The sequence below is a fragment of the Bombus vosnesenskii genome, unplaced genomic scaffold (genome assembly GCF_011952255.1).
Source record: "Bombus vosnesenskii isolate JDL3184/JDL3185 unplaced genomic scaffold, Bvos_JDL3184-5_v1.1 scf7180000014498, whole genome shotgun sequence".
Taxonomy (NCBI): domain Eukaryota; kingdom Metazoa; phylum Arthropoda; class Insecta; order Hymenoptera; family Apidae; genus Bombus; species Bombus vosnesenskii.
This window is the reverse complement of record NW_022883486.1, coordinates 1-25,153: the sequence shown is the minus strand read 5'-3', so window position 1 is coordinate 25,153 and position 25,153 is coordinate 1. Positions and strand designations below refer to the sequence as shown.

At 41.9% G+C, this 25,153-nt stretch overlaps 1 protein-coding gene across 1 annotated transcript; it reads right to left on the bottom strand.

Moving 5' to 3' along the window:
* Positions 1–23,325, bottom strand: LOC117239929. The gene is made up of 5 exons (XM_033505763.1): positions 22,343–23,325; positions 3,384–3,469; positions 2,490–2,530; positions 2,045–2,146; positions 1–981 (listed from the first exon to the last, which is right to left on the bottom strand). The coding sequence occupies exons 1-5, from the start codon at positions 23,290–23,292 to the stop codon at positions 445–447; spliced, it is 1,716 nt and encodes a 571-aa protein (XP_033361654.1). The 5' UTR covers positions 23,293–23,325; the 3' UTR covers positions 1–444.
* Between the last annotated feature and the right edge of the window lie 1,828 nt (positions 23,326–25,153).

The window sequence follows — 25,153 nt, the reverse complement described above, 5'->3', positions numbered from 1 at the left end:
ATCTACGACGTCTTCGGGATATTCTTTAGAAATTACTTTATTTCTGGTCAATATTCATTAACGAGCAACTTTTCTCTCTGTTTCTTATCACGATTTTTTTCACTTCATCACAATTGTACCGTTAGAAATTATTCCAAACATTGTTAAAATGTCCATGAAATATATGCAATTGCCGTATTGAATAAGCGAGTAATGAAGTTGCTGTTTCACTGAATAAAAGTGAAATCTTCAATGCGTGTGCTCAAGTATATAAGTTAAAAAAAGATTGGTACATCAATGCCTATTATTCTTAATCAATATTCATCATTTAACAATTAGGACCGAATTTTTACAAACCAACTCTAAACCACGACCCAATTTACAAATAAAAAGATCGATGTGTAAATTAACTATCAACTATTAATCTCCAATCCTATGTGAAGATATAATGTTCGGACTAAATTTCTAAACTAACGTGGACAATTCATGCGGACTATTGGTGGTTGCTGCGCTACTTAGATCCAATGTGGCAGCCGGAAGACCAGAACTGACGCTGCCGGTTGCTTCCCGTGGCAAATGCTGCGATCTATTTAGCGTATTTCCAGGACTCGGTGGCGATCTATCTGCTGGTGTATCCGGTGGCGTAACCACGTTTCTGTGTCCGCTCACGTTCAGATGATTGTGCGTCGCCGCGATCGGAGCTGGCGATGAGAGCAACAAGGGCGGTGGAGACATTGACACGTGTCGATGATGATGATGGTGATGATAGTGTTGGTACTGTGCAGCTCGGCCGTGCGTTGCGTGGCTGGTATTTAGTTGGTTCGTCACGGGCCCGACTTTCGTTGGGCAGCCAGCATGGGGGATGGTTAACGGGCCACGTAGTTGTTGTTGCTGTTGTAGCTGGTGCTGGTTCTGGTGCTGTTGCAGCTGCTGCTGACGCTGCAGCTGTACCGCCGCTTCGCACTGTTCGCGCGCTAACACCTTCACGGCATTCGTCTTCTCCTACGAAATAAGAATGATAGGTTAGGTTGTAGTCAGGGGCCATAACAAATTAAAAAAGTTATAATATAAGAATTTACATTTTAGTTGAGATGATTCTAGTTACGAATAAGTATTAAAGATGATTCAAATCTTTTTCGTTACCGATAACCATGGTGAAAACTCTTTTGGATTACTTTCAGCCATTGTCAATCTTATTGTCAATACTACATGCTTGAAGTAGAAGGAGGGGTACAGAGAAAAAGACTTTTTCTCAGCAAATATAATCGTTACTCAATTATTTTGTTCAACAGTTTTACAAATCTCCCAAAAATAAACGAGAATACGAAAATACACTGAATATCGTGTGTATGGTTATTTATAAAAGCCCCTTGAAATAGTTGCGATCGCGGATCACATAAACAAACGAACCTGTCATTCTACAGAGTATCTTTTTCGGTGAAATTATGCAAACGTAAATGTAACTTCGGTAGAACTCCTCGAGAACTTGTAAGCTTATATCCCTCTGACCCAACCAGTCCACTCTAAAGTGTATAATTTATAAAAGGGGATTATATTAATACGCGGAGGATGTGGTAGGTGGTAAGTTTTGTATATGAATGTTCGTTGATACAACGAATGGTTAAATGGAGGTTTTCATGAATGTGATAAGGACTAGATCGAATGTTTTAACACTTATAACTAGAATGCGTATTTTTATACAAGTTTGTAGTTTTACGAACATAATCAAAGAAATAAAATTTTAATCGAGATTTGTTTTCTTATATACGTATATTTTAGCGCATTTTATGCATTTTGCGCCATTTGCGTACTTTTCAATTTCGTACGAATAAAATAAAGATCAGCAATATAATTATAACGCTTCTTAAAAATGTGAAAAATCCTGGTTTCCTAAAAGCTTGCAATTGATTTCAGAAAAATTTTTATGAACTCTACCAGATAAATTATGGTAACTCTGAAAACAAAATTTCACGATAAAACGATTTCCGAGTAAAATACACATAAAAGACGATTTAGACGTGTTTGAACGTGTTCGTTTTCTTTTTTAATAGCGATATGTTCTTACCCTCTGCCACACGAAGACGTTATGGACCATTGCGCATCCACAAAACACGATGCCAAGGCCTATGAAAACCGACGTAACGATTGCCGGTGTGACGCCAATTACCTCTCAGAGAAAAGACATCGACTCCCGACTGTCGGACGCCAACGCCGCGACGCATCTTAGTCCCCATCAGAGATAAGGCCCCAACCCCGACTTTCGGACTCCTTGGAATCCACACCAAACCCCCCAACATCCCCAAGCCAGGGTGTATATAAGCCGAGACTTCATCCAGCCCGGGGAGTTCTCGTTCTAGTTGCTGTTCTTGTACCACACCCCTTTCTCTGTTCAACGTTATTCTACTGTAAGTGCCAAAGTCATAATAAAGTTCGATAAAAGAGAATTAATAGTTGGGCTACGACTCAGCTTTCTTTTCTCTCGCAACCCAAGTATCCATTTTACGTGACACCGGCGTCGAATGAAACTGGTTGAATGTATACAATATCATACCTGAAAGCATTGTTAGAGGATCATTATAACACGTATGCCATAACAAGCGGGACAAAGAATCAGCGCAAATACATATTCTCAATACATATAATTCTCGAAGCGTAAACTATATACATATGCTTTTCATTGAAACTTTCAATACTAGTCGCAAATTATTTTTCAATTAATTTATTATTTAAGTCTTTATATATCAATTCTCGACGAATAAATTACTTAAATTATAGAGAATCTATCTTCAGACAATAGAGAATTCAATATTTTTGGTCGTTAAGTAATTTACAAATTTCTAAAACGATTACGTTCGAAGTTTTGGACAGTATTTGAAGTTTCTAACATGACATTAAAAAAAAATAAATAAATTTTATGATATAATTAAAAAAACGTTGTGGTCTATCATAATTTCTATTCCGTCAAATTTATTAAAACGCAGTTTTCTTCTGAACAGAGTCAAAATGTCCGTCTGGAATCGAGTTCAACAGCTTAACGATCGATCGAGCGAATGATAGCTGTGTAAACCAGCATGACACAACGTAAACTTTAGATTAGATCTCGATCCATCCACCAGCCGTATTCATGCATGACATGAATATTCTGTTTCAGCTCTTTATAAATTAATCTGTTAAAACTTCCCTAAAAGACGATCATTTTTATTTTTCTAAGAAAAATAATGACTATTCGGCGTTAAAATTAACTTTATTTCCATTGGATTTCTAAACTGATTTCATACACTCAGAGATAGTTTACAGTATCTTTTAGATTCATGCCTGAATTCAAGAAAAATTAAACGTATAACTTATGTACTAGTATCTTTCAAAAGGTTAAAGTTGACAGAATTGAAGGAATTGGTTCTTACCAGTTAGAAAGACGGGAATGCTAATGAAAAACCCTTCGACAGCACATATCCGGCTGATGGATGATTTTTGCAGGTACTTGTTACTCCTGAAACAGACAAAATTTGAAGTCAAAGTCAGTTTCACGATTCTATGATAATTGAGCGAAATATAAATGTTAAGGAAATTCGAGGATTTGGGAATACAAATTATTGACTATATTTCCCACACAACAGTTATACATCTATATTACTCTCTGAAGAACGTCTTGCACGCACGCTGGTCGCCAACCGACTATCCTAGATTCTTCTAACATCTGGCAACAGTCTTTTGTCTCCACTAAGTCCTTGACGCCCTCTAACCCTTACACACACACTCTCATGTACAGTGTAAATGTATCACTTCCCTAACAATAAAGGAACCAGTTTTTTGTTTAACAGCCAAGAATCTTTCAAAAATTCTACTGTAATTGATACTTCAAATATATTTAGTCAGACAAAGGATAATCATAATCGCAACGTTAATCTTAACTTTAATTCAAGGATCAAACAGTATCATTATACATATAAAAGTAAACATAAAGTCTATCCACATTATTGTTATTATTATTATTATTATTATTATTATATGTTATTCTATAATTGATTTTTATTTCTTTATTATCAATATTATTCTATTTTCTATAATGATTCAATTATAGATCTTATTTTTTGTCAATCATATTTCACTGAAAAGATCACTTTGAAAATAATCTAATAGTAAAAAATGAAAAATAATCTTTTTCTACCTTGTCTTCATTTTTTACAAACTCTGTCCACCGCCGTAAACCTATTAAATGCATGAAACGACAAAGCAAAGCTGCTTCACATAATTCCCCGCTCACGCAGTGTCAATCAGCTCACGACCGCAAACGATACTGCTAATTTCCAGCGACCACGAACGATTTCACCGTAATTGCCGGTGTGAAATTTACCAATACGTGCTCGAATTGGTCAATAATGGATAGAGCGCTCTTGCACACACTAATCTACCAACAAATAATATTGACTCAATTGAACAACAGCGCCTAGATTAACGGACAAACCGCATGTTCCAAACAGATTTACAATCACGGCAGAAAATACATGCCGTTATAGATGTTTCCTGGTCAAGACTAATTTCCAGGCGTTAAGAACATTGTGACCGGAATCTAGGAAGAACTAGCGCTTCCTGGAATAATACTATTGTGTCCTCGATGAATGTCTCTCCGCAATGCCCTCGAGTGAGTTGTTTTTGTCTTTGGTCGTACGACGTCCGGGATGAGAATTCGGGGAACGGTTTTGCGCTGCTGTAATACTCGCACAACCATCCATCCATGGGACTGCATCTTTTTAGGAGGACCAGTGATTAATCTTTTCCCACTCATTTTCATCTCTAATTTCTCATGAGGCTAAGATTCCTGCATCTTTTATCATAATAATTTATTAATACTATTAATAAATTGAGACAATTTTACACGTCGTATTTTGCGTTATAAGATGACTTGTAATTTGTAAAATTTACCTGTAAAATTCCTTTGTTTGTTTTACCGAAGCAATAGTTGGCATTTCTATACGACAATAAGAATTTGTTAATACTAATAATTTGTAAGGTTATCATGTTATCATTCTTCTAATGGATAGTATATTATTGAAACTTTTTTAATATTGAAACGCGATATTTTTTTGGAGAAGAAGTGCATAGTAGTAAAGAGTTGAATTCTACGGACGTAAAAAGTGGACATAACATTTTCTGTACATGGAGTCGCCTGGCCTAAACATTTTATGATTTCCGGGCAAAATACAGACGAATCCAGCGCTGATTTTAAAGTAGCTTCATCCAAATAAGCCACAATAAGAAATTCCCACGAAACAGTTGCGTTCATCCCCTTTCGAGGTCGCCGACCTCTTTGAATGCGTTTCAAGAGCGTCGTACCAATGAAACTTCGAGTTCTAAACTAATTTCTCAGCCTTTTGCGTTAAATTTAACCTTCCGCGTTAGTGTATTTCGGACGAGCTCCTATTTTGCGCTTTCGTCGACTTCACCAACGTAACACGCAGCATCCGCAAGTAAAACTGTCTCTTAAATTTGATGTGACACCAATACACGACGAGAAGAATCACAATGCCATTTTTATTCCACTTCGTTAATTTTTCGTCGTAAGGTTTAGCTGTAAATAGGATTAAAAAAATTTAGATTAACGAGGAATTTAAAATTGATCTGTTAAATCAACAATTTCCATTAGTTGTCAATAGATTTTATAAGCCTCAGATTACTGAGAAATTATACACATTGCAAAATATTTACCATTGGTTACCCACGCTACACGTAAATTTGATCAATCTACCAATGCACTAACACTGCAATAAATTTCTATTGCAACATTCCACGCTCCTTTGCCGCACTTTAAACTCCTCGCTAGATTTATTCCACCTTAAAGTGTCACATAACTCCTACGACACCGATATCAAATCTTAAACTCCACCAAATTCCAGAGAAACTTGATTTCGTCGAAAGTAAGAGATTAAACTTAAAAAGCAATTTATTTCATCTTTAAACTATCCCAAACTTCTTTATAATATATATATATATATATAAAATATTATACACTTATTGTGTGCATTATATATTTCAAGAACTTTGCAATAAAAAATAAAACTTATTACATTTAAGATATGGTTATATTGCACAGGCTCGAATATGATAAAGAGGTTAAATAAATGTCTCGAATCTCCGCAACAAACTCACACAAACCACCTAAAACACGTATACACAATGTGCATTCACTACGAACTCGACTCCCATTCCCTGCCAAAATCACAGGCATGCAGAGTCAATTTCACTGCTCGAGCTAGTTGAATAGGGAAGAAGGTCGAGAGCTGGAGTTAAGGAGCATAGTTGGTAAAGAATCGCGTGCCGCCGCGCCATTAAGATCAAGCCCACGATCTCAACAATAAATATTAGACGGTTCTCTGACCTGCATTTCGCGTGCGACTCGGGACGATTCAAAAACGCGTAAATTTCCCATGAGTCGAATCAAACGTTCGCGATTTATCGCATTTAGGTTATATCGATATTGTCCACGAGTGGAGGCATTCAAACACAGATTGCTTTGTGTCACTCTATCGTAACTGCCCGTAATACATGATAATTTAATTTCGAATTCTTTCGAATATATGCACGTAACGAAAAATTTGTATTGGTTAGTCAATTGCAGACCAACCAGTTGTTAGCCAGTGAAAATAATGTAGATAATAATAGTGAAGAATTAGCTCGAGAAGAGTAAACAAACAAGGCGCCTTAATAAAAGGCACAATGTGGGTCCGCAAAGTGATGGGATTTCGGCGCATGCGCATTGTTTCGCATCAACTTACAATTAGACATGCACGAAAGCTTCATTTCTGCCGCATACATACTTGGATTCGCGTGCATGAAATTCACAAAGTAGGTTATTGCTTGAAAAACAGCTTTAATCGAGCGAAGCTTTTAACCAGACTGAAATCAAGTCTTGGTTTCTTTAGAAATTCAGATGGAATAAGAGAAACCTATTTTATCTGTGGATAAAGGTTAGGCTGCATCGGTTGGCTTATATGACTTTCCGGTGACTTTGAAGGGTAATACGGCGCCGGCGGTCGAGAAGGTAACTTCTCTATTGAACGAGATCTCATTGATCTCGTCTAAGCAGGAAGAGTCTGTCGGCCCTTTGATTTTATACGAGTCTTTCCATTCACGATCGTGCGAGCTGGCTACAGTCGACGACACGGACCCCCGACAAAACTGTCTGAGCCTATTCAAGGCGACGTCAAATAGTTTCACTCGGAGAGATGAATGGAGATAAGAATCACCGGAGCGTCTCTGCGCTTCGATGACAATGATATTTGGTAAATCCTCTTCTTGTTTCTCGTTTTGAAAGAAGGTTGTAAAGAAGAGTGCTACTAGATCGTCTAGGGAAATCACACGGTATATATTGCGTAATGCTATTGATTTATCAAAAATAACAAGAGGTTAAGGAGCTTTGGGAAGGTTGATTCAATTTTTTATAACCTGACATCTCTTTGAACAAATGTCTTAAGAAACGCTTGAATAAAATGTTAAAAAATAATAATCTTTTAATGAAATAATCATCTAAAATGAAATCTTTTCCTGTATTTTTAGACAATAAGATTTACTATATCCTACGCCATAATAAGAATCAATTTGCTATGAACTGGTATCTCGGAAATTGTAAGAATTCAGAAAATATAAGGAGGCCGGAAGAGGTAAATGAAATCCACAGAAACATTGACCCAACCTCAGCCCAGTTAGCCAACAAACTAAAATATCTCGCTGCCTTTTCTATATTTACGACCAGAACGTGGTCATTAATTGAGTCTAGCGACTGCACCGTAGACGAGTCACTGACCGATGTTGCTTTAATGGATATGCGGAAAATCACGTGTTCCAGGTTCCAGGGATGTAGTTGTTTTCATTTCCGGAGAATACGGTCGACTCGCGTGTGTATACCAATCTATCTGAGGATAGGTGTTCGTTAGAATTACTAACTATATTACTTTCAACCTTGTGATTAAAATTTTTAAACGTCACTTAATAGCAATTCAGTCGAGTAAGTACAAACTTTCAAATGTCCTAATTTTCAAATCTTTATATTTTTTAATCTCAAAGATATTTTATTATTTGCCGTAGATCAAGCTTCGTGTTACCGGTACTGTAACATTACAATCCTACGAGAAGCAGAAAATAGTGAAAAAATCTGACCTAATAGATAGTAGTCAATATTCCTTTGACGCGTCTTATGCGAACCGCAGTTAGAGGAAATGCAAATAAGCTCTTGCGAAACGGTTTGCCGCACGACAAGCCTACGAACAACGCCCAATGCAAGTTCGGTGGGAGTTACAGGAAGAGGGACGTCTAAAATCAACTAGGAATCCCTATTCAATCGTCTAATTTTCGATTCCGGCATTGAACTTCCCGAAGAAAATTAAATACAATTCCGACTCGAGATTTAATTTCAGTCTCGTAGCTAATGCAATCTAATCGCGTTTGCAAGGCTACGCTTCCGGTCAGAAGCCACGCGCTTCGATCGCGTACTTTCCGCATCGGAAGCGTACGCTTCGGTACTAACCGCGTCGATTTTCAAAGGAATCATTGGACACCGGAAGAAGAAGAAGGAGTAAGAATAAAAGCACGTAAACCGGCAGGAAGTCAATCGAGACAAAATCGATATCGTTGAAAGTCGAAAAAAGACCCGAATTTAGGCTACAGTACATATTCGAATTGAATATATTCAAGGTTTAGATTTTCTTCTCCTGAAAATTATAAACATAAATGAGTCGACAAGCGATCTTGAAAAGCGTCTGTTCCATCTAGATTATGTAAATTGCGTGAATTACCGTTAGCCATAATTCATAATTTATCGAAAAAGCGCGCTTCTTCTCAACCACGCTTTCCCCTACCAGCATCGACATTATCGGCAGATCGATAAGTATCAAAATACCACAAAGATATTAATCTCATCTTTCTTCTAACCGCGAAAAAATGCCGCGCAAATGATAAAACAACAGATCAGCCAGAAACATCGAATTCTCTACGCTTCCGACTGCAAGAAGAAAAACAAAGTTATTTGTGTATGATGGAAACGTCTCTGGACGATGCTCTTGTCACAGACGAAATTCGAGCAGCTGTATATAACAAACCGAAATTCCGAACGCCTTATCGCGTGTGACCGTCCGGTCAGCATCCGTTCTCAGCCGCCTGAGTGGCATTCGATCACTCCAGCCGTTCTCCGAATTTTACACTAAGTATAAACAAAACCTTCTCCCACTCCAACGAATGGAAGAATATAAATTCTCCCTTCAAAATCATCCAGTCAGTCTAATAAAAAAATTCTTAACTAATCCAAGTATCGAAAGTGTATCATCGCGAACCGAAAAAATTGTATAAATTGAGTAAAAAATAAAAAGAACTTTATCTCCTTGTCGGAAATTAACAAGTTCCTTACTTTTTACCTTAATTTTACACGACACTCTTAAGCGGTCGAGTGCGCGCGAGAATAGCATCGCGGATCGGCATTTCCACGGTGAGGATTGTAAAATGGTTACGCAGATGATGGATCATACGCATGGACCGTAGAGACTATCGTGAATGATGGATCAGACACACATACGCGTTCTTCGCTCTTCCGATATTCTTCGTAACAACTGCTGCGATCTCGTCATTGGAAACGATCTCGGGAAATTCAATCGAATATCGAGGAAATTTATAGAAAGCTACAGCTGTGTTCGAGTATTATTCTAGAGAAAAGTGGTTAACTCTATGAGACTAACGATACAATACGTCTCAAGATAACTTTTAGGAAAATGATTGTACCTTTAAAATTCTTTCGACACTTTTCGGTATATTCTTGTCATTGATTCTGAAAGTATTTGATTAATTTGCTGGTTAATAGGAAGTTGGTTAAAACCGAAGTTAGTTAAAGAAATAAGTAAACACGAAACCCGTGGATACTCTAGACATATGATTCTACCTGCACGCGACAAAAATATTCATGATCTGAACAAGGAAAGAAGTATTGTTAGATTCGCGTCATGCTGCAAATGAAAGATTTACAGCTCGAACCCAATTATCTGTTACATTACATTCTCGGGCACGTGTAGGCTGAACGTCATGATATATGAACACAAGTATAGAAAGAACAACATGGATATTTCGCGCGAAGAAAACGAAGCTTCACATATACAGTGTATAACCACTCGACAGTATTTGCTCACGAAAAATACGAGTTGTTAAAGTCTAACAAAAATTACGTATACAGTGGCAAAGAAGAAAACTGTTATGCCGTTTACTCTTATTTCTAATTGACAGAAAGTTGTCAACGAACAAAGAGCGCTTTTTCTTATTCTCTGTACCTTCGCGATGCAATCACAGAAATTCTCCAAAATGCTTCGTGTCGACTAAACAAAGAAAAAAAAATGGCAGCTGCTAAGAGCAAACTACCTCCGGAATTTTCTTCGTTTCTAAGTGAACCAGGAAGAAAGAAGGGAAGGGTTAATGACGCCGAAACTGAAGGGTGGCCACGGATCGTTTGAAAGGGGCCACGACAACCGTTACGATTCAGTCGCACCTGTTCCTCTTCCTAGGTTACCACGCCGAACCATTGCGCGCTTTTACGAGCGTTCCCGCGATAGTTTCCTGGCACTTGCTCGTCCTTTCAACGAAGGGTCGATCGGTTAATTTAAACTCTCGAAGGCTTTGTCCAGTCGGTAACATCGATAAGCTTAAGTCGAAATACGGATTTCTCGTAAATTCAGAATTTTATTGCCACCAGGATGTATATGGAGGCGACAGATGAAGAACACGATGTAAATTAGATTTCTTGCTTTTATAGAGAAGCAATTTTTAAATTGAACACCAGTCGTCGATCGGTTCTGTAGATCGTTTTTAATAACAAAATAAATTTGGTTAGTCCATAAAGGTTTGTTCGTGTGAATCTTCCCATAGATCATCCGTAACATCCGCTATAACCGGCTGCAGTGAACATGTGGCGGCACTTGACAGTAAACTTCCCAACAGTTTACGTCGCTTGACGCACGACAAAAAGACCCTATACCTGCGGACAAGATGATTGCCAGATGTCGATACATTCGTACCGAATATTTCCAGCTAGCCTAAGGACCGCTATAAATCTTAGGATTTATTTTAGCTAAGGTCCTCCAAAGAGACAAACAGTCTTTGTTTATCAGTCTCGAAGTCGACCACCTACCACGGGGACACACGAGAAATCTGCTATCTCTCACATACGACGCTGCCCGCTAGCAACACCCTCTCAAGGGCAGCTAGCATCCTTTTCCAACGACCAACACGAATTAGCCAATAAACATTAACGTACATTTCCCTCACTTTCCGAACCAAAGCTTTTCTCAACGAATCCGATGCCTTCGCATCCTTAGACACATCCCAACGAGTCTTCCTCCGCAGCAGCATCGCGACAAAAATGTCAGTCTATTACCGCGAGTTACCGCAGTATATCACGATCGTTATACTTACACGGTTCGAGCCGAATAATTATCTAAGCTCTCGACATCTCGTGCAATCATTGTCCGCACTCGCAGCGTATCTCGAATCGTAGCTATCCAAGCTCTATCTAATAACCGCGCATTCGCGAACCGAATACAATCGCGAATCCTGCATCAAGTGTACTCATTGACATTAGAGTGAATAAACATTTATCGTTCAAGAAATCTGAGTTTTCCTTCCGACCCTATCACGACATACCACCTCAAATTGGAGACCCCGACGTGATTATCCCCGAGTGCTCGTGAAACGTAACACAATGAATCTAAATCAGTTCGAAATGACCAATAACGCCCACTCCGCACGTACGAAGGCCGGCGGGGACAACGCAGACTCGATTAGCGCCCTTCTCCGCGTGCCACCGTTCTGGTCTGACGACGTCGACTTGTGGTTCAAGATGCTGGAAGTGCAGTTCGAAACTGCCCGGATCACTAGTGACCAAGAAAAATACCAGGTCGTCATCGCGAATCTCGACAAGTCGCACGCGAGATTAATTCGAGACGTATTCGACGCCGCACCGGCGACAGAGCGTTACGAGTACGTCAAAAAGGAGCTCATCAAGCGATTGGGAGAGTCGTACGCCAAGAGACTCCGACAGGTAATCGAGAACGAGCAAATGGGGGACAGGAAGCCCTCTCAGTTTTACCGTGATCTCAAAAGCCTAGCCACCAATTCGTTAGCAGACGATGTCATTTTCACCGTCTGGGAAGGTCGACTTCCACAGCGCATACGGAGCATCCTAGCCTCTGTACAGAACAACGATCCGGACTCCCGCATACAAATTGCCGATAACATTTACGAAGCCACCCTGGAATCAGGGCAGATCGCCGCGGCCAGCGCAGGCCGACTACCTGCGATAACCCTCCCACCTGGCCAGAATAGCGGAATAGGCGACGCCATGGCAGCCTTCGCCAACTTGGTCACCGAGCGGGTAGCGCGAATGGACGCCCATATGAGCGAGATGCGAGCGCTAGTAGCCGAGCAAAGAAGCAATGAACACCGTAGGGCACGAGTACAATCACGCTCGCGTACACGATCCCGCCGCCGTTCGCGCCCTCGCGATACGCTGCGGCAAGACGGGCTGTGTTACTATCACACACAGTTCCGAGAAAGCGCGAGAAAGTGCACACCCCCTTGCTCCTGGAACTCGGAAAACCGGACCAGCCGTCCGTAAAAGCGGCAAACGACGACGGTTTGGCATCTCGCCGCATATTCGTAACGGACAAGAACTCGCGGATCTCCTACCTCATCGACACCGGCGCAGATGTTTGCGTATACCCGCGCAACAAGCTACACGGACACGTGAACAGAAGCGAGTACGAGCTGTTCGCGGCCAACCTGTCCCTACGCAGAGCATTTAAGTGGGATTTTACCGTAGCCGACCTCAAAACACCCATCATTGGCATGGATTTTCTAAGCCACTACGGGTTGCTCGTGGACCCGCGAAACAAAAGGCTTATCGATACGATAACACAGACGTCATCAAGGGGATACACCGCCACAACAGACGAAGCGTCCGACAAGACCGTCATCGGCGAATCACCATACCACCAACTCCTGGCAGAATTCCCGGACCTCACCCGCCCACGGATCTTCGGAAAAGAGAGAATTCGACACGGTATGCTACACCACATCGAAACTACACCTGGTCCACCAGTCTACAGCAAACCGCGTCGGCTTGCACCTGATCGACTTAAAGAGGTAAAAGCGGAATTTGAACACATGATCGAGCAAGGCGTGATGCGACCATCGAAAAGCCCGTGGGCATCACCCCTGCACGTAGTGCCGAAAAAGGACGGAAACCTGCGTCCATGTGGCGACTACCGTGCGTTGAACGCCCGCACCGTACCCGACAGATACTCACCGCCACATATCGAAGACTTCGCGCAACATCTGCATAGTAAGCGAATCTTTTCAAAAATCGATCTAGTCCGCGCTTACCACCAAATTCCGATTGCGTCCGAGAACATTGAAAAAACCGCGATAACAACGCCTACCGGACTTTTCGAAACAACAAATATGATGTTTGGACTTCGGAACGCCACGCAAACATGTCAGCGGTTCGTCGACGAAATCATACGCGGGCTCGATATCGTCTACGCGTACATCGATGATTTTCTCATAGCCTCGAACGACGAAAACCAACATCGCGAACATTTGAAAATCTTGCTCAACCGTCTCAATAATTACGGCGTTGTGATAAACCCCACGAAATGCGAATTCGGCGTGCACGAAATCACATTCCTCGGATACTCGGTAAACCCCGACGGAATTAAGCCGCCGCCCGAAAATGTCGAAGCGATTGTAAAATTGTCGAAGCCCGCGAACGCCAAGCAACTACGTAGGTACCTCGGTATGATAAACTTCTACCGACGTTTCATACCGGGGGCCGCAAAAACACTTGAGCCGCTCAACGACCTGTTAAAAGGCGCGAAAAAGGGCAACGCGCCCATCGAGTGGTCGGAGCAGTAGGAAAACAGCTTTCGCGAATCGCAACGTGCACTCGTGGACGCCACGATGCTGGCGCATCCGATACCAGGTGCGCCTATCAGCCTCACGGTAGATGCGTCCGACTACGCAATGGGGGCAGTATTACAACAACGCGCGAATAACCAATTACAACCGCTAAGATTCGCAACGAAATCTTTGACCCCCGCTCAGCAAAAATATAGCGCGTACGATCGCGAACTACTCGCGATATACACCGCAGTCAAACATTTTCGACACGCCTTAGAAGGCAGAAACTTCACAATATAGCGACAACCGTTGCCTCGGCCCTCCTCTCTACATAGATAGCTCGTTTCGGCGTACCTTCAAAAATAACGACTGATCAAGGACGCCAGTCCGAATCAAACCTATTCAATGAACTATGCCGGTTGCTCGGCATTAAGCATTTACGCACAACAGCCTATCACCCCGCATCCAACGGAATGGTAGAGCGCCTACATCGACAATTAAAAGCAGCAATAAAATGTCACAATACGAGCAACTGGGTAGAAGTCCTACCAATTGTTTTGTTAGGCATAAAAACCGCTATCAAGGAGGACCTGAACGCAACGGTAGTCGAAATGGTTTACGGTACTGGCATACGATTGCCGACAGAATTCTTCGTACCAACGAAGCAACAGGCCAACTCGGAATTCGCGAACCGTTTAAAGGAGCGAATAGAGAAAATCAGTCCTCACCCGATTACGCGACACGGCGAGAAGAAAACCTTCGTGTTCCGCGAGCTCGAAACATCACCATACGTATTTATACGCCATGACGCTCCAAGCTCTATCTTATAACCGCGCATTCGCGAACCGAATACAATCGCGAATCCTGTATCAAGTGTACTCATTGACATTAGAGTGAATAAACATTTATCGTTCAAGAAATCTGAGTTTTCCTTCCGACCCTATCACGACATACCACCTCAAACAAATAAATCAAAATCGTAAAGTATGTTATAAATAAAATCTGACTTCACGAGGTGTTGATCCCTCATAAAAGAAGTCTTTTATATCTCGCAGATGATTCATAACATGACGTCTACTTTAACTTGTTCCTTATACCTCCTTGTCGAAAAAGTTAATAGTTTACAAATTCGAACATTACATATGTGACGGAAGAAAAGAGAGAGAGAGAGCGTTTCGTCCTGGGACTACCGGTGGACTTGTCAGTAAGGCTATGCTCGGTAGTCCCTGCCTTAGACGTAGAGTGAGTCTCGCTAGGTGCGGTATTTATATCAATCGCTCGTATATTCGACCCCTAGCGAGTTAGACAGACAGACTCGTTGTCGTCGTAGCCCTCTAGTGTTGGCGGTTGGTACCCGCGGCTCGACCTGTCGGCGTCCTATTGATACCGATCCGCCACACAGCCTCCCCCTAGCGCTATAGCGTGACCCCAAAGCTATATAGCGCGATACAAGTTAGAGGGAATGGCTCGTCGTCGATAATGGAAGGCTGATCGTCGTGGGGACGAGGTGGTTGTCTCTCTTTCTCTGACGTGCTGCTGGAGGTGATGCCCATGAACTATTGCAATGGCTACATCACTTCCTTGGCTTGGTCGTCGTCTCGTATCCGGTCACCTTGCTTGGCGTGTTCGTCGTCGGTGGTTGGCTCCTTTCCTGACTCCTTCTCCAGAGGTGCGTGTTCGTCGTCGGTGGTCACCAATGAGGCGGATGAAAAGAGAGAGAGAGAGTTGTGCGTTTCGTCCCGGGACTACCGGTGGACTTGTCAGTAAGGCTATGCTCGGTAGTCCCTGCCTTAGACGTAGAGTGAGTCTCGTTAGGTGCGGTATTTATATCAATCGCTCGTATATTCGACCACTAGCGAGTTAGACAGACAGACTCGTTGTCGTCGTAGCCCTCTAGTGTTGGCGGTTGGTACCCGCGGCTCGACCTGTCGGCGTCCTATTGATACCGATCCGCCACACATATCTACATAACATCGGCCATTATATTTGCCAAACCAAATTTGTTTTCTTGTAACATTCTGTGATTAATTAATGCTACAACAAACTTAATATAGAGTGTCACGTGCAAAATTTGCACGATAAATCAGATGACTACGATACAATCTTCAAATACGATCGTATCTTTCGTATACAAATTGATAGTTTCCACCTAACTGACAGATTTTTATACCCTTGGAAAAATAACGTCTTGACGAACAATTCACGCCAATCAACGCCAAGAATGAATCACGCAAATTCTACTGGAAGTCCTCTATTCACTTTTTCGATTTATCATCAGCTGGAAACATCAAAATTATCGGCTGGTGATTGGGAATTAATCGAAAAATAAATTACAAGCATTGAGACACGCGAGTGCCCGTTTCTTTCTCTATTTTTCTGTCTGCTTGTTGGAATATTAAGGCGCAGTCACGGCCCGCCAAATTTATTCCCGTTCCGTAGTGCCCTGTGTCGGTGAAAAAATTTGAAATGCCGGATTCGAAGGCGTGGAATGCCAACAGCCACGACAGAGAGCCCTCTTCTCTCTTTCTGGTGGAAAGACGAACGGGTGCACGCGTATGCTCGGACGCTCTGACGCACGAAGAACCGCCCGTGAACAGAAACCAGACACGCGTGTAACGTTAAACCGGGCCGTCGATGAAAAACGAACAAGACTTTCGCGACCGATGGGCGTTTTCAATGACAGATCGAATCGTTCAGTTTCACGGTTCGTTCGGGGTCACAGTAGCGTTCATCTTGGCATAAAAACGCGCTAGAGACGATTTCTCATACATTGGTTAAAGTTGATGTGTGTTTCGGCGAATTGTCGTTTGGAGGAGCGATACACCTAAAGAAACGCACATATTCATAAGAATCTACGTTTCGTATTCTTCGTATCGATATCTTTATTTTTATTGGTCGTATCATGTTCGATGTAATAGTTGGTTTTTTAGCTAGTGAATTAACAAGATTTAATAAGAAATTTAGTACAAATGCTCCATGCGTCGTGTTTGACACGTCGTTGTTAAACTCTCATTTATAGGAAATTCAAAGCTGTATTTTCTCACCCAGCTTAAACCTTACGAACTCTTTTCACGCGTTTCACCCGTCATTGAACGAAACGATGAAAACGTTCATCCATCCACGTCTCTCCAGTAATAATCCAATTAACCTGTTTCCCCAATAAGTCGAAATCCGCGATCGAAACGTGAGATCGCGAAGAAAAATGCGCGCCTACTTTAGAATTGCGCCATCCAACAACGAAAGAAGAAAACTTCGTGAGCCAGCAACTACTTTGTCCAAAAGTGGCTTTATTCGAAAAGTCTGCTGTTCAGCGTGTTCGCGCCAGCAGCACCAGAGATCCCTTATCACGGACCATTTAAGTAATGAGCCGGCACTTAGCAGCGCCGCTTGTCTTTCATTCTTCTCGTGTCTCTGTGATCGTCGTCGCCGTCGTTGGTGTCGTCGTTGGTGTCGTCGTTGGATCTGTGTCATACTTCGGCTTTTTTTCCTTTCATCCTCGCGTCTCAGACTCGGTAGCGTGGTACGGAAGGAGGGACGGGCACCGAGCTTCGAGTGACAATGAGCAAGCGAAGAGGAACGGCCGTCTACTACTGGGACCCACCATTAAAGTTCGTGCTTCTTTCGGAGCACGTCTGCACACCCCAGGGCTCCTTCTCCTTCGCTAACAATGCCACTTTGCAGACTTCGCAGTTATCTTCAGCCGGACGACCTTCGGCTAAGGCTTCCTAGCTGGCGTGCACCAGAGACACTGACCGAGAACCCTCTTGCTTTTGGTCTTTCGTTGCCAGTTGACTCATTCATAGGGAACACCATTGTCGGAGAATTAGTTTCAGAACGAAGGAGAATTGTTGGTGATCTTTAGTTAATTTAGAGCGGAAGGTTTCGTAATTTGTAATTTGTAGTTTACAACAGAAATTCCTATTGTTTATTAGGGAACTTATGCCGCAGTTCCTTACATTTGAGGGAGGTCTATGGTAGAAATTTTTATGGTAGAAAAATATCGTAGGAGTCAGCCTCCATTATTAATAATACGGATACAGCTGTGCATCTTTTACTTTGTAATTTTAACACGAAAATATCCAATGATCTTCGGAGTATTTGAAAACATTTTGGAAACAATTAATTTGTTAACTGCGAAGTTTATTTCCTTACATTTGGGGGAGGTCTATGGTAGAAATTTTATGGTAGAAAAATATCGTAGGAGTCAGCCTCCATTATTAATAATACGGATACAGCTGTGCATATTTTACTTTGTAATTTTAACACGAAAATATCCAATGATCTTCGGAGTATTTGAAAACATTTTGGAAACAATTAATTTGTTAACTGCGGAGTTTATTTCCTTACATATGGGGGAGAGGTCCATGGTAGAAATTTTTCAGGAGCGCGAGTAACCCGGAAAAATATCGTAGGATAATTAATTGTTAATAATGCGGATACAGCTGTGTATATTTTACTTTGTTATTAATTTTAACACGAAAATATCCAACGATCTTCGGAGTATTTGAAAACATTTTGGAAACAATTAATTTTTAACTTTTTAAAGTTTAATTTCAAAAATGCCTCTATGGGGTGAGCAGGTAAAATCAAGCAATAACGAATAAACACGTCGAACGTAGTTAAGTGGTTAAGAGCACAAGAAGACAGTTCTTCGCATACCCGTCGACACTCGGACTATTCCTTCTAGCTAAACAGCTCTCTAGGAGAAAATCGAGCATTCCAATTCAGCAGAATCTTGAATTGTCTGGAAGCCCCGGAGGCAAAGCAGGGGAAACAACCGTTGAGCGAAAGGACGAGGAAAAGAGAGAAAGAAGGGAAACGAGAAGCGTCCGGTGACGTTGCAATTTTAATCGTCCTCCGGTTATCTCTTCTGGGCACACTGCGATAGTGTGACACAACCGGTAATATTAACTTAGCAGACAGCTGTAAAAGTTAGTCGTGGTGATAATGTAGCATAAAGAATGGCTGTGTCCTGTGTCATCGAACGATCGATAAGCCGCTAGTTATCAATGTCCAAGCTAGATCTATTGTTCAGAAAAGAAAACAAAGGATGGTCGACCACAGAAAACGGTACACTTTCTTCCCTAAAGGCCATTCTGCCAGATGTGGTTAATCGAAGCAGTAGCTCAGATGTAAACTGTCCTCTTCTCTTTACTCTTAGTTAACCAATAGTTGGGCGAATCACCAGAAATTTACAACAGGGGCCCCAATCGGTGACCTGGAAATTCTGGGGCCTGAATACCTGTCTAACGAACACCTGTCTACTTCGATCAGTGTTTGCGTTACCGTTGCTTACCACCAGCCAAAATAAATAATTACAAAGCATGATTTAACACTAACTCTACCAGGCCTGGTCAAAAGGCCGTGTTTCAACATTTAATTTAGAATTGTACAGTCATTGTTGTTTCTTCTCTTCTTCTAACTTTATATAGATTCTTACGTCAACAAAAATTGAGAAATTGATTAGTCGGATAATATAAGAATTTACATAAAGTTGGAGCTAGCGTTAAGATAATAAATTCGCACTCTTATAAACCGATTTATAGAATACTGCTCCCACTATAGTAAAATGAAATATACTATAAATAGACGAAGAATTTCATATGTTGCTTAAAAACGTTTCTCGCAAAGAACCAATCTTTAATCTAAATATATATATATCCAAACTCCGGAATATACTCTGCCCGTTCCCAAATCTCATTCTATGCTAATTTGATTATCTGAAATCGCAGTGCACGAGTTTCAAGATCGACAGCTAATTTCGTCCGTGTCCAATCTTCATTATTCTCTTCTTCTCTGTTATTTGTTCTCGAAACAAAAGTTACGATACGTCTCTGTAGTTGCATACATTACAATGTTAACGGCTCGTTCTCCAACATTTCGAACAGCTTGAACAAATCTCGTTCCAATGGCCTGCCAATCAAGCCTAGTTGTGGAATAACGCAACACGCACAATATCAGCCGCATCTTCGTAGTTTGGTACATTAAAATAGTCAGTGGAATATAGTGGCATAGATTTGACTGCGAAATCCTGGGACACTCTATATAAGGAAAGGACCCTATCAAGGGAAGAACAAGATTCGAGTAAAACCTGATCGAACAGTAATATTCGTTGGAAAAACTTGTTAGATGGTAATATTTGCAGGAAAACATCGTCGCACAATTACGGTCACAAGGGAGACATGGTCACACGGTAACATTCGCAAGAAACTTTAATATGCCAATCACGCACAACGTCTGGATGCTTTAAGAAACAATGATCTTTCTATCTGCCGAAGAGCACACGACATTTTCCCACGCGAATCAAACTCGCCACGCGATAAAAGACCGCCACTGGCCAAAAAACTGAGCGAAAGAAAAAGGACGGAATTAAAGAACCGAAGAGAAAACTCAAAACGGCGTGTCCGTTGAGGGTAATCACAGTGTTACGACCGTTCGCGGAGAGACGCGGTCGCGAGGAAAACGCGTCAGCGAGAGGCGTAAATTCTCGCTACGATTCGGTGAATCGACGCCGCGAAGTAGTCGTTCCCCTGTTTCGGTTAAGATAACAGAGGTGGTTAAATGAATATGACACAGCAGAGTAAGTTATATTTCACCGTTTATTCCAACAACTTATAACGAAGACAGTTACGCTGGTGCGTATGTACGAGATGAGTGAGTGACTGATCTACGGGTGTGTATACCCGGTTGAAGGATGTTGACCGTTCGAAGGATGTAAAATCAGTACTGTCTTGGGAGACGATGCTGTCTCGGAGGAAAGCTAAGGATGGGTGTGTCTAGCGCACGGGACCATCGGATTTGTTGGTGACGATTTTAGTTAGGAGAGTGAGGGAATAGGCTTCGTTGTTAATTGGTCACACGAAGGGTCTTAACCGCCCTCGAGAGAAAGTGGTTAGTGGGAGGAAAGTTGCAGCGTACGTGAGAAAAACTAACTTTCCCTTGTCACGCCGTGGTAGACAATAGTCTTTGGAAATTCTTCGGAAACAGACGTTTGTTTGGTTTGAAGGACCTTTACTAGGAAATCTATGAGATTTATGGAAGGTACTTGAGACTGTTGAGGGTACGCAGTGAGTATCCGAAGACATCTGGTTGCCATCTTGCCCGCGGTGTGTGGCCTCGGCTAGGTAGAGTGTTACGCGACGTAACACACAGTGATTTGGCCGACGATTTCGGCCAATCTGCATAACTTAACGCGCGTTTCCATTCGCTAGTAATTAGAGTCGGCGATGCTTACTTTGTCTCGGTCGGCAACGAAAAAGATAAAAAAGAAATCCGATTGACCAACGATAAGGGAACTTCCGAGCAGAAACCACAGATCCCATCTCGAGGAGTATGTATCGTCTTTAACGAGCCTTATTTTCGCTTTCGAGTTGCGTGTCACGGGAGGCGAGCATATCTATATTCCCTTTGTAACTTGATCTGCACTGCACTGTGTGTATTCGATAATATTTTTCGCAAACGTGCGTGCTGAATTTGCTGGGAGAATTATTAGGTAAAACGGAGAATATTGCAATTTCTACACAAAGGGCGTGTCACGATCTTTCAGCTTGGTCACAAATTAATATAGCGTAGTCTATATAAAAAAATCTTAGTAATAAAATTATTATACGATTTCCTGCGTGCACGACGCTCGAGGAATAAACGAAAGTGTAATTTTCATTTTCAAGGTTCGCGTCACGAAACATACGCATTTACGGATACATCTCACCACACAGTATCGTATTGTGATTGCAGACACGTGTTTGATCAGTAAAAACGGGACACGCGGTCGGTGAACGCTTGCACGTCAAGTACAGGATGTGAATTTTTGCGTTTCGTCCTCCAGGCCGCGTGAGAAGAAACACTAGACAGGCCTCTGATATATCGCACGGGATACGGGACACTGCGTTTGTTCCAGACGCACACAGATAGGCCACGCATGGACGAATGAGAACTTATATTCCGGCACAAGGATAATGATTGAGGATAGCGTCGCCAGATTATAGAAATTAATGGTAATCATCGTTCGACCGCGAATCCCGCGAATTCCCAGCTACCAGGAAAATGCTTATTTTTCTTTTCTTTATCAATACCTAAGTAAGTTTGAAAAGTTACATGTACAACAGCAACAATGTAAATATGGATGTTGTTGACATTTAGGAGGGAAAATGTCGATGACTATGAGAGTCCTTTTTCCATCATATGTATAGTTCGGATTAAAGGATATTTGTATCTCAACGTTTATTTGCACTTTTAGAAGTTTCTCTTTGTGTATTTTGTTTGACTTCCGAATTTTCAAAGATAACAGTATCTTAAGGATACAAACTTTAAACGTATATATTTTTCACACCCTGTTCGACCTTCGGGTTGAGTAAAGTACGGATTATGTACAAAGGAATTTAAAGCGTTATAAATCACAGATTTACCCAGCGTGGCATAAAACGAAAACTCTACTCACCAATGTCCTTGATACGAAGTCTTGACGAGTTTCACAGTGAAGAGGAACTGTATAGCGCACATGAGGAGACAGCAGAGGTTTAGGGAGAGGGCGAGTGCGCACAGCGCTAACGTCACCTCGTAGACAATCGTATACTCTTCCGGGCTGATCAGGCTACTCGGCGTCACCGTTAACGGTGAGATCTTCAGCAAGAAGATCAACGAGAGTAGCGCCAGTAACAACGACACTAGACACAATAAACCCAAACTGGTCAACGTCTCTTTCGCGCTAACTTCGTGGTCCTTGTGATTCCTTGACAGGGACGACGACCAGGAAGCGTTCAAGGGGTACGCCGTGGAACCGGGACCGGTTAACTGTCCCCCGGTAGTCGTACCCTGAAGAGCAGGTGCAGGCGAAGGTGTCGCCTGACTGGGTAATCTGGACAGTCTCGAGATATCAAAGCCTCCATTCGCTTTAGGTCTGCTGTCCTGGTGCAGCGGCGCCGGGGATATCACCCCCAATGTAGTCGACAGATTATTATTATTGTTATTGTTATTCCCACCGGCAACAGGACTGACGCTGTTCACAGAATGCTTCGACGTGGACAACGTGGACAGATTAAGAGCGTGCGAGTGATTCAATCGTTGAGAAAGATTGTTCACGCTCAACTGAGAATGATTCAAAGGGTGTCTGTGAGTGGAAGATGGCGTGGTGGCAGCCTGATGCACGTTGGCTCTTTGATGGACCACCGAGTCGTAAACGTCGACTCCCCATCCTTGGCTTCCCCGTGTCGTTCCACGAACGTTGCTGTTTTGGTTGTAATGATGGTGTTGCTGTTGATCCTGTTGGTGACCAGAATGATGGTGGTGGTGGTGGCCGCCGTGCAACGAGCCCGAGCTCGCCTGGTAGTCATTGTGCTGGTGCCTGGAGCCCGCTGACGACGGTTGCCCCGTCAGGATATGCTTCAGCATTACTCGACGCTGGAATGCCTGAGGAAGACTGCGCTTCTTCCTGCTCCTCTACATGGCGCTACGCGGGACTCGCTTCTGAGCACGTCTTTCTCGTTGGAGGTTTCTTCTTTCTTTTCTTTCCCAGTAGAATTTTTACACAATTCTTTCTCTCTTTTATCATTAAATTACCTTTAATTCTTAACGACCTTTAATCTTTGTCTCTTCTTTCCTATATATATATTTTTGTTTACTTTTCTCCGTAGCGAATTTTGTCTTTCTGACGCGGGATTAGGTTCCTGGACTTAGGGAGTTGCTACACGCCAGCTCCACCATGGCGACGGCATTCACTAGGCAGCCTACATAGCCACCTTTCAGCTCACGCTTCGGGATACTTTTTTCGCTGAGATTCTCCGCGATGAGGCATGAAAGCAGAGACCACCGTCTGCGGAGGCATGATTATTCTATTGTTCCTTTTAACGAGTAATCGTTTTACTCGAGTCCTCTTACTAAACCGTAAGTACAAAAGACTATTATACTTAGATAGGTACTTGGTCTCAAGAACCAACTTATTTTGGTCTTTCGATTAAGTTCTTAATTAAATGCTCAATTAGATATTCATAAATATATCTTCATAATATTTCCCTCATCTATTTCTTTGACATTCTAGTAACCTCGTTAAGACGTCCGCCACTTCAACTTCTATCTACAAGTGGCAAAAACTGAAGCTGACCTTCTTCATGGAGAAACATGCCGGAAATGGCATCCGCACGTGTGAATAATTATACTCAGTGTCCAGGTAGTTCTTTCGATCATCCGATAGAAGTCGTTTCTGTTTTTCAGAGTTCGTTCACGCCTCCAGAATGTAAAAATATCCAAGGAAGTACCATTAGGAAGCAATGAAATTCAGAGCTTCTGTGGTTATTCCTTTTTCTGATTGTTTCTTTTCTTTGCCCAAAATGGATGATTTCTATATCAAATTGTTTATTCGTATTTTTTTTAATATTCCTTGAGATTTTCATTCAACTCGATTTCGAATTTTTTACCACCCGATCTTCTGGTTGACGTCGTTAAGAAAGAGGAACGAGTGCACAGGAAGCATGGTCGGCGTGAGCATGATTAGATCCGGTCTGCCCGATGACCTTGCCAGTGATAATAGCGGTTCGTTAAGGTGGTTGCAGTCTTGGTTTGCTTCTGTTTCGATTTCCAGCGAACTCGTCAGCCGGCATGGCTTCCGAGATGCTCCCCCTGAAACAAGTCGAAGGGAAATAATTAATGGACTCTCTGTTCGATTGTACGTGGATGACAAGCTGACCGTAAAAAGAAATATACAAATACGATTAGAAAATATAATCCGAACCCCTTTCGGTTTGATCTGAAGGTTTCTTTTTCTAGATGGAACCAAAGATTCTTATCTGGTTTATGGTGAGCTAAGGAACTCTTTGAAAACAGCATTTATAACTTTCGAAAAAGAGACAGGTATTTCTTGCGCGAACAATTGAATAATTAATTCGTTCTCTAAATATCCTTATCTGTTGTTCCTAAAATACATAATGATTGGAAGCTTCTTACGGGAAGCGCAATCAGCCGCTGATATCATTGAAGTCGAAACGCCATTAAAACCATATTACGATTCGCATGCGACATGCTCCATTCATGAAAACACAAAAGCAATAAACAAGTACAAATCAACGAAATAAATCCTCCGAGAACGAGACGTTACAGGAATTATACCATTGCGAGGATACAAAAGACTTGCTCATGAGCTACTTCCTTCAAGTAGTCGAGCGGTGTATTCTCCGGTCGTTAACTTCCATATAATGGGATATTAAAGAGTAATGGGATATTAAAGAGTACGGATACAACGCTGCTATTTTTCAACTGT

Bases quoted from the DNA above. Each gene is read 5' to 3' on its own strand.
- LOC117239929 (XM_033505763.1), bottom strand. From the start codon at position 23,292: ATGCTGAAGCATATCCTGACGGGGCAACCGTCGTCAGCGGGCTCCAGG. The intron at 3,470-22,342 runs GTGAGTAGAGTT...TGTCTGTTTCAG, and splicing joins ACTTCGTATCAAGGACATTG to GAGTAACAAGTACCTGCAAA. The intron at 2,147-2,489 runs GTGTCACGTAAA...TTTCTCTGAGAG, and splicing joins ACCAGTTTCATTCGACGCCG to GTAATTGGCGTCACACCGGC.